Here is a 10,087-nt window from a genome sequence, read left to right as displayed (position 1 = left end):
GCTCCGGCCCAGACTGGAAGAACTTAGAGGCTGCTTAGGGCCCCTCAGCCATCAGGGGCCCCAAACTAACAGAAAATGTGAACTATCCTTTGGTTTCTCCGTTCAACTTTTGTCATAATTTAAATATAAGACAAATGTAAAGATTTAAAACCTTCATTTTCTCTTGGTGCTAACTAACACACTTAAATCCCAACATTGCCTTTTATTGGATCGGGATATAAATGAGCACAAATTTAGAGCAAATTTGGACATTATAACAATTTTTGAAGATTTTAACAAATAACAGTTTTGAAGGGCACATTATGTTTTTGGGATTGTAACTAAAAAATGTGGAGGCTCTTTAGCAAAATTTAGGATTATGAATTTTGGGATTGGAAAAATATATTTTGGACATAGAAATTCCAACTTTTGGAACTAGAATAATGACATTTTTTGGGTGTACTATGACAAATTTTAAGAAATAAATGTGGTCCTTATGTCATTTTGTACTTTAGGGCTGTGTAACAAATTCTCAGATTAATCTCTTTTTAGTGCCTCACCAATGTTAAGATCGCCCCTGAATATTTGTGACATGTTATTGAGATGAATAAGAACTAATGTGTGGCTCTGTGATGTGCAGCTTGTTGTAATGAATGAGCTTGTTGTTGTGTTTGTGTGAAGGTGTTTCTCTGCTATGGATCAGTGTGAGGACAGAGAGGAGGGAGTCCCTCCCTCTAAAAGCTCTCTGTGTGGGGAACATGACAGCCAGACCAAAGCTCAGAGGTGAGACGAGGATCTCTAACTGTCCATCACTGTTCTCCACTCACATCACTCCACCATCATTATTCACACTCAAAGCTCTGTGTGTGTTGTGTTGAAGCCCAGAGCAGCAGCTCAGACCAGACTCTGCTGGACCTGGACCTGGACCTGAACCCAGCTGTGTGTCCATGAAGAGTGACTGGTCTATGAGACAGCCACTTAAGTTCAAAAGTGGACAGCAGTCTACTGATCACACGTAAATGTTTTAAACTGAAACTGATTTATCTATTATTTATTCATTCATTTTTTAAATATTTGTATGCAATAAATATTTGTAAAAAAAAAAAACCACTATTCATGCTTTTTCAAATAACATATTCGGATTCGGGTACACTTCGTTTTTGTGATAGATTTGTTCCAAACAGGCATGTTTGGTGACATGGTGGCGTTTTGCATTCCCACTCTTCATTATGGACACTGTTTGATTGCAATTCAAGCACAATGGTCTCATATTTCCCTCAGGCAAAATGAACTTGTGTTTTTCAGTCCAGTTGTCCTTAAATGCATGTTTTTCACTGTCAACATCTTTTTTTCTTTTTAGTATCGGCTAGTTTTCAACAAGAAATTTTATGTTATCACCTGCAGCTCCTACAGACGTTCCATTTAGAATATTTACCACAGAAGAAGTATGAAGTCTTTGCTATAAACATGTTGACAATAAAACATTCTTTGTCTGAGAAGAATTATAATGAACATGTGCATTTATCAGTATTTTGTTTCCATCAGGATCCATCAGAAAAGACAAAGTTACCCTGAACCCAGCTGTGTGTCCATGAAGAGCAACCGGTCTATGGATTGACCTATTAACTTCAGACATGGACATCAGTCTGCTGATCAGAGGTCAGACTGTAAAATGTTTTCTGTTATTATCCAGCTCTCCTAATAAGTTTGATTGATTGTGGAGATTAATTCTTGACCTTAGTGACTAATGTTTTTACACACAATGTTCTCATAAATACAAACACAAAAATTCCTCCTACATACACTTTTCAAAAACCACAAACTTTATCTGTATAACATTTTTTAAAACAGAGGTACAAAGTCTTTATAGAGACAAATGATGAGAGGTAAGACAGAACAGAGTGTTTTGTGTGGATCCACTGTGATAGAACACAATACCTTTAACACTGAGTGTCATTATTTATTCTAAGACTTCATCTTTTCTTCACAGAGTTCATCAGCAGAGCTCAGAGGTTCTCAGTGGTCAGTCTGTCCAGCAGCATCAAACACACCTGGACTCCATATTTATGGTGTGTAAATGTAAAACACAGCTACTACTGCTAACTACAACAGCCACAGACTAAATACTAAACTACCATTCTGGTCCTAACAGTCTCCATGCTGCACTCTGTAGACCAGCAGGTTTTCAGTCTGTCACAGATGATCTGATGTTGACTTCTACCAGTTAAATTTACATTTTATTCTGTTCCAGCTGCTGGAGGAGAATGTCATCAGTTTTGTGAAGAATGAGCTGAAGAAGATGCAGAAGGTTCTGAGTCCAGATTACCCAGAATGCTTAGAGAGTCAGAGTGAGGTTGAGGAGGTGTTGGATGGTGAGGATGAAGAGCAGAGGAGGAGGAGTAGAGAGGCATTTCTGAAGATCACACTGCACTTCCTGAGGAGAATGAAGCAGGAGGAGCTGGCTGACTGTCTGCAGAGCAGTAAGAGGATTTTAACAGATTTAACATGATGGAGAGGAAATGGAGGCAACATGGGAGACGTTATATTTCAAACTCTGCTGTTAATATGATGCACACATCTGCATCAGATCTATGAATTCTTCTGAGCTGAAAACAGTCAGAAACTGTTTGTCCACAACTGATGAGCTGAATATATTTCATAGTGGAAGAAAATAAAAACATCTGCAGTTTAATGTTTACATTCTACCAATTTACTGTAGAATCATCTGATTGATTTCATTTGTTTTTTGTTCTCAGGAACTCATGCTGCAGAGTGTCAATATAAACTCAAGTCTAACCTGAAGGAGAAGTTCCAGTGTGTGTTTGAGGGGATTGCTAAAGCAGGAAACTCAACCCTTCTGAATCAGATCTACACAGAGCTCTACATCACAGAGGGAGGGACTGCAGAGGTCAATGATGAACATGAGGTCAGACAGATTGAAACAGCATCCAGGAAACCAGTCAGACCAGAAACAACAATCAGACAAGAAGACATCTTTAAAGCCTCACCTGGCTTGATGAACCAATCAGAACAGTGATGACAAAGGGAGTGGCTGGCATTGGGAAAACAGTCTTAACACAGAAGTTCACTCTGGACTGGGCTGAAGACAAAGCCAACCAGGACATACAGTTCACATTTCCATTCAATTTCAGAGAGCTAAATGTGCTGAAAGAGAAAAAGTACAGCTTGGTTGAACTTGTTCATCACTTCTTTACTGAAACCAAAGAAGCAGGAATCTGCAGGTTTGAAGAGTTCCAGGTTGTGTTCATCTTTGACGGTCTGGATGAGTGTCGACTTCCTCTGGACTTCCACAACAATGAGATCCTGACTGATGTTACAGAGTCCACCTCAGTGGATGTGCTGCTGACAAACCTCATCAGGGGGACACTGCTTCCCTCTGCTTGCCTCTGGATAACCACACGACCTGCAGCAGCCAATCAGATCCCTCCTGAGTGTGTCGGCATGGTGACAGAGGTCAGAGGGTTCACTAACCCACAGAAGGAGGAGTACTTCAGGAAGAGATTCAGAGATGAGGTGCAGGCCAGCACAATCATCTCCCACATCAAGGCATCACGAAGCCTCCACATCATGTGCCACATCCCAGTCTTCTGCTGGATCACTGCTACAGTTCTGGAGGAAGTGTTGAAAAGCAGAGAGGGAGGAAAGCTGCCCAAGTCCCTAACTCAAATGTACATCCACTTCCTGGTGGTTCAGGCCAAACTGAAGAACGTCAAGTATGATGGAGAAGCTGAGACAGATCCGCACTGGAATCCAGAGAGCAAGAAGATGATTGAGTCTCTGGGAAAACTGGCTTTTGAGCAGCTGCAGAAAGGCAACCTGATCTTCTATGAATCAGACCTGACAGAGTGTGGCATCGATATCAGAGCAGCCTCAGTGTACTCAGGAGTGTTCACACAGATCTTTAAAGAGGAGAGAGGGCTGTACCAGGACAAGGTGTTCTGCTTCATCCATCTGAGCGTTCAGGAGTTTCTGGCTGCTCTTCATGTCCATCTGACATTCATCAACTCTGGAGTCAATCTGCTGGCAGAACAACAAGCAACATCCCAGTTTTCTAAAGTCTTTAAAAACAAACATAAACTAAAACATCTCTACCAGAGTGCTGTGAATGAGGCCTTACAGAGTCCAAACGGACACTTGGACTTGTTACTCCGCTTCCTCCTGGGTCTTTCACTGCAGACCAATCAGACTCTCCTGCGAGGCCTGCTGACACATACAGAAAGAAGCTCACAGACCAATCAGAAAACAGTAAAGTACATCAAGAAGAAGATCAATGAAAATCTGTCTGCAGAGAGAAGCATCAATCTGTTCCACTGTCTGAATGAACTGAATGATCATTCTCTAGTGGAGGAGATCCAACAGTACCTGAGATCAGGAAGTCTCTCCACAAATAAACTGTCTCCTGCTCAGTGGTCAGCTCTGGTCTTCATCTTACTGTCATCAGAGAAAGATCTGAACATGTTTGACCTGAAGAAATACTCTGCTTCAGAGGAGGCTCTTCTGAGGCTGCTGCCAGTGGTCAAAGCTTCAAATAAAGCTCTGTAGGTGGATGAATTAATGTGAAGAATAATGTCAGATATGTTTAACTATTATAAATGACAAATAATTTTGTTTGTGTTCATCATTAATTCTTCTTCAGGCTGAGTGGCTGTAACCTCTCAGAGAGAAGCTGTGCAGCTCTGTCCTCAGTTCTCAGCTCTCAGTCCTCTAGTCTGAGAGAGCTGAATCTGAGTAACAACAACTTGCAAAATTCAGGAGTTAAGCTGCTGTCTGCTGCACTGGAGAGTCCACACTGTACACTGGAAACTCTCAGGTCAGGATACAGCATCTATAATTTTGTTATCTTGAACAATGGAAATAAAGCTGATCCTGACAGACTTCTTCATGCTGTTTTACATTCAGATTAATGTTTATTATTCTGCACAACATCTGTAGGATTCTGGTACGTATGATTAAAAAACATTGTGTTATCAACCTTTTTATATTTCAAGTCTGTCAGGCTGTCTGATCACAGAGGAAGGCTGTGCTTCTCTGGTCTCAGCTCTGAACTCCAACCCCTCCCATCTGAGAGAGCTTGACCTGAGCTACAATCATCCAGGAAAGTCAGGAGAGAAACTTCTGTCTGCTGGACTGAAGGATCCACACTGGAGACTGGACACTCTCAGGTATGGACAGACAGGTGGACACTCTCAGGTATGGACAGATAGGTGGACACTCTCAGGTAAAGAACTCTTATGCTGAACATAAAAGTTCATTCATGATCATGGATGTCATAGTTTGAAGGTCATGTGATGTGAGTGAAACCTCTGGAAAAAGCTAGTCGACCTAAAGTTATTCCTTTGTTAAACTTTCAACTATTATTATTATTATAATTATTATATATTCAAATCAAATAAATGAACAGCCTTAAAGGTTCATTTATTCTCTAACTCCGACATTACGCCTTAATATTCATCTTGATATTGAATTATTGAAGTCAAGTCAGTTTTATTTATTCAGCCCCAAATCACAGATTTCCTGTTTGACTCCCTCAGAGCCTCAAGTTGGATTAAATGACACATTACAAATTGAATTTTGTAGTTTGACTGATCTGTCAAGAGGTTACTGTAGTTATGCAGTGATGTTTAAAGGAACTTTATTACTTGTCACTGATGTTTTATTTAGATATTATTATTATTATTATTATTATTATTATTATTATTATTATTATTATTATTATTATATTCAAAGCTAACAAATGAGCAGATGCATATAATTGCATTAAAATGTTTTGCTGTCTTATAGCTGCATTTATTCTCTGATAACTTAATTTTCACCTTGAAGTAAAGTCTCCTTTAATATTGAAGTCAGGACAGGCTCTATCCTCAGCACAACATGCAGAGGTCAATATTTAATATTCTGATTCATCATGTCTGAGGACATATTTGTACATCACATCTTCTTCTTCACGTCTTTTCCTCTCAGACTTCAGTGAAAGAATCCAGCAGACAGTTGAGACAGATGAGTTGCAGCCTGTTTCTGTGTCACTCTGACAAACTGAGGAACACTGCTTCATGTTGAACAGCAGTTAGGACTCATGTTGGATAGAAAATCATTCTGACTGTGTTTCTTCCTCCAGGTTGGACCATGGTGGAGAGCACAGGTTAAAACCTGGTCTGAAGAAGTGTAAGTGTGGATTTAATTTGATTCATGACAACTAAACAGCACACAGTCAGTTTCTCTTTAAATACAAAGTTGGTCTTTGTGGTTTTTATTCATTAAAACATTACTGACAAAATGTGTCATTAAACTTTATAGAAATGAACAACAGATCAGAACTTAAACAGAGAATAAATCCATCAGGTGTGTCAGATGATAAACTGCTGCTGTGTTGTTTCTTCTTCTCTTCATCAGATTTCTGTGAACTCACACTGGACACAAACACAGTAAACAGAAAACTCAAACTGTCTGACAACAACAGGAAGGTGACACATGTGGAGGAGGATCAGTCATATCCTGATCATCCAGACAGATTTGACCACTGGGCTCAGCTGCTTTGTAGAAATGGTCTGACTGGTCGCTGTTATTGGGAGGTTGAGTGGAGAGGAGATGTTGATATATCAGTGAGTTACAGAGGAATCAGCAGGAAAGGAAAGGGTGATGACTGTAGGTTAGGATGGAATGATCAGTCCTGGAGTCTGTTCTGCTCTGATGAAGATGGTTACTCTGTCTTTCACAATAAGAGAGTAACATCCATCTCCTCCTCCTCCTCCTCCTCCTCCTCCTCCTCCTCATCCTCCTCCTCCTCCTCCTCTGTCTCTAACAGAGTAGCAGTGTATGTGGACTGTCCTGCTGGCACTCTGTCCTTCTACAGAGTCTCCTCTGACACACTGATCCACCTCCACACCTTCAACACCACATTCACTCAGCCTCTGTATCCAGGGTTTGGGTTTGGGTCTGGTTCCTCAGTGTCTCTGTGTCGTCTGTCTGAGGAAGAGTCTCCTCCTGTGTAGACAAACAGTCACACTGCTGACTGAAGACAGCTGCTGAAATCACTGTTCACTCTGTTCACCAGTGAACAACAGAAACTGGAAGTGACAGCAGCTTCCTGTGTTTAAATGTTGATGGTGGACGAGGTTTCACTCTGGTTTCATTTGGATCACTGACTGTGCTTTAATGTCAGAATATTGTTTCTATTAGAAGTAGTGAAATGATCTCCTCTGGGCTGAATTTATGTGTAAAAACTGTGTTGACTCTGATTGACTTCAGTAAAGTTTTCTTGGAGCAGCATCTAGTAGCTGTTAGTGGCTGTTAGTTATTCCATTTTATCAGGATCTTAAAGTGAAGTTTTTCCTGAAAATGTCCAGCAGACATCCCAGTCTGTTTGACATCAGCTCAGTTTGTGTTAAATCATGAACATCAACGTATGTTTCTATCTGATGTAATGTGTCTGACATGTATGTATATAATAACATGTATGGGTTGCTTTCCTTTAGTTTTTCTTGCCTCTGCAGGTGATGTAAATATTGTCTTGTAAGCTCATGTTTGCTGGGCAGCTTTGGCTGTTTTACACTTGAATAAAAATATTCATTCACTACTTATTCAGAGAACATCACTTGTTTTTTACATCGATGTGTAATGTTATACTACTTCTACTTCTACTACACTACTTGTGTTTTTCTCTCATTAGAACATTTATGACAGAATGAATTCTGGGAATTCACAATCTCACAACAAAACAGCAACACTCCTCTTCCTCCTCCTTCACCTTCTCCTCTTCTTCCAAACAGTTTCCCTCTGAGCAGTAAACAGCTGTTGAAGCAGTTTTCCTCTCAGTTCTGGATTATGGAGATGTTATATATCAACATGCTGCTGCCTCCAACACACATCACAATCATAACTGGTGACGAATCTGCAAAAATATAATAAATTCTCAGTGTCACTTAACACCCAAACCCAGTTAATACAGTACAAATTCCTGCACATCACCACTGAAAAACTTTATTTAGAGTTCTCTTAACTTTTTATACATTTCCTTGAACTTTCCTGAGTAATTTGCAGGTATGTAACTGTACATTTTAGGACATTTTACAGAAGGTGGTGAAATTTTAGTACAAAGTATAAGAAAAAGTATTAAGTTGGTAAGTAGCCACTCATTATATTTGGGCAATGATGGAAGAATTATTAAGATAATTTACTTAATTCACATTTAAGAAGCTGGAATCAGAGAATTTGGACATTTTCTTCTTAAAAAATGACTAAAAATTATGAATCGTTTATCAAAATAGATTAATTTTATCCTTGGCAACTAATCAATTAATTGACTAATCATTGCAGCTCTGCTATACGGTATACTCTAAACATAAATAGCAACTAGAAAGTCTTTTGAGACACAAAATGAGGAGATAAAGTTGGAATAATTAATTAAACATTAAAAGTGTATCTGAGGGAACAGAACTTATGTACTTTTACTTTAGAGAGGATGATGGGAGATTGAGTCAGTCCTGGTGTTATCAGGACATCTGGTGGCTGAAACAGTTTCTCATATCATGTGATCAAACAGACTGTAATGTGGAAAAGTCTCCTCCAGGTAGAGTCACAGACCAGCTGACATCCAGGTGTGTGTGTGTGTGTGTTCTGGTATTACTCATGTTGTGAGGACTCGCCTCCCTTTTGAGCACAAAACCATAATAAAAATTACTAAATTTTAGGGTGAAAACAGGTTAAATTATTTAAGAGCTTTTTTTTGGATTTTTAAAACTTTTTTGTGAATTATTATATATTTTACAGTTTCCTGTATTTTGTTTGGTTTTTGTCTGTTTTTTTCTTACTTTGATGCCTTGTGTCATTTGTCTTTTCAGCCTCAGCCGAAAAAAATGGTCACATTGCCAGGTGCATGGTTCAAAAGGGTTGTACTTAGTCCCTTAATTAATCCTGGGTATGTTTTGGGCATAACATGCAATAAACCAATCAGAGTGTCATCTCCCATTCCCTTTAAAAACCAGGTGCACTTGCACCTTGGTGGACTGCTATTATAATGGTGGATTTAGCCAAAGCCTTTATGGGGCCCTAAATAGAATTTGTTTCTGCACCCCAACACTATATACACACACTATATAGTAATTTTATTAGTTGTAGCTGTGTTGCTTACATCATACCAGTGTCAGCCTGGCATGTTTTTACCCTTCTATGGTTTCTTAAATTTTAAGATTTAAAACCATTGAGGTGGTCTTCTTCTTTGGATTTCTTGGGTTTGTTATCTCGTTTCTGCTTCTTATCTGAGATTTTGACACATTATAGTCCAGGTAGCCTGCAAGAAAAGGGAAATGAATATTAGCTTTGAGTTGGATCTTTTTTTTGTACACTTACACAAGTACTGTACTGAGATACAATTTAGAGGTACTTGTACTTTACTTGAGTATTTTCATTTTCTGCTGCTTTATATCTGTGCTACATTTTAGAGGGAATTATTGAACCTTTTACTTCACTAAATTTATTTGCCAGTTTAAATAACTAAGGATTTTACAGATCAATATTTTACATCTAAAACATGGAATCAATTTATTAAATATTATCATTTTACAGATTAAATTACCCAACAGTACATATTAGATATTAGTACATATTACATCAGAATGCTTCTTACATGTTCATGCAACAGTAATGATAACATTAAGAGCAAACATTCGACTGTATTTCAGAGTATTTTTACTTTTAATACTTGATTTTGCTGATAATACTTCTGTACTTCAGTAAGATTTTGAAAGCAGGACTTTTACATGTACCGGAGTGTTTTTACATCGTTGTATTGTTACTTCAGAAAAGGATCTGAATACTTCTTCCAACACTGCTTGTAACTAACTTAGCAAGCTAATAACAGCGAGCTGCTGTAGCTTCCTCAGGTTACCTTGGGTGCTGCCCTGATTTGACAACTTGTTTCCTCGACTCGTTCATTTTGTTCTTATTCTTCCCCATGTTATTGCAGCTTATTTCGCTGCTTTATGTGTTATATTAACAAAACAATAACACATGTGGAGCAGCATGTATAGGCTTTAACCTATGACCCTCAAACTCAGAAGAGAGGATGTTTCACTTGTAAATGCCTCTGGTT

The 10,087-nt window shown here is 38.8% G+C and overlaps 1 protein-coding gene and 1 long non-coding RNA gene across 3 annotated transcripts in view; both read left to right on the top strand.

The window, feature by feature from the left end:
- Positions 1–720: 720 nt before the first annotated feature.
- Positions 721–2,007, top strand: LOC122999510. Of its 2 annotated transcripts, none has more exons than XR_006407755.1 (3): positions 721–762; positions 1,525–1,638; positions 1,970–2,007. It is a non-coding gene; the product is annotated as an uncharacterized LOC122999510 (long non-coding RNA). The 2 variants fall into 2 exon arrangements; XR_006407754.1 differs by lacking the exon at positions 721–762 and adding an exon at positions 913–994.
- Positions 2,008–2,244: 237 nt separating this feature from the next.
- Positions 2,245–10,087, top strand: part of LOC122965680 (NLR family CARD domain-containing protein 3-like) — a 49,054-nt gene continuing 41,211 nt past the window's right edge. The window contains exons 1-2 of the mRNA XM_044329855.1: positions 2,245–2,459; positions 2,736–2,902. Coding sequence (XP_044185790.1) covers positions 2,279–2,459; positions 2,736–2,902 — 348 coding nt within the window. The 5' untranslated portion in view covers positions 2,245–2,278. The remainder of the gene's footprint in view (positions 2,460–2,735; positions 2,903–10,087) is intronic.

Source organism: Thunnus albacares, chromosome 16, assembly GCF_914725855.1.
Source record: "Thunnus albacares chromosome 16, fThuAlb1.1, whole genome shotgun sequence".
NCBI classification, from domain to species: Eukaryota; Metazoa; Chordata; class Actinopteri; order Scombriformes; family Scombridae; genus Thunnus; species Thunnus albacares.
This window is presented reverse-complemented; position numbering and strand designations above follow the sequence as displayed.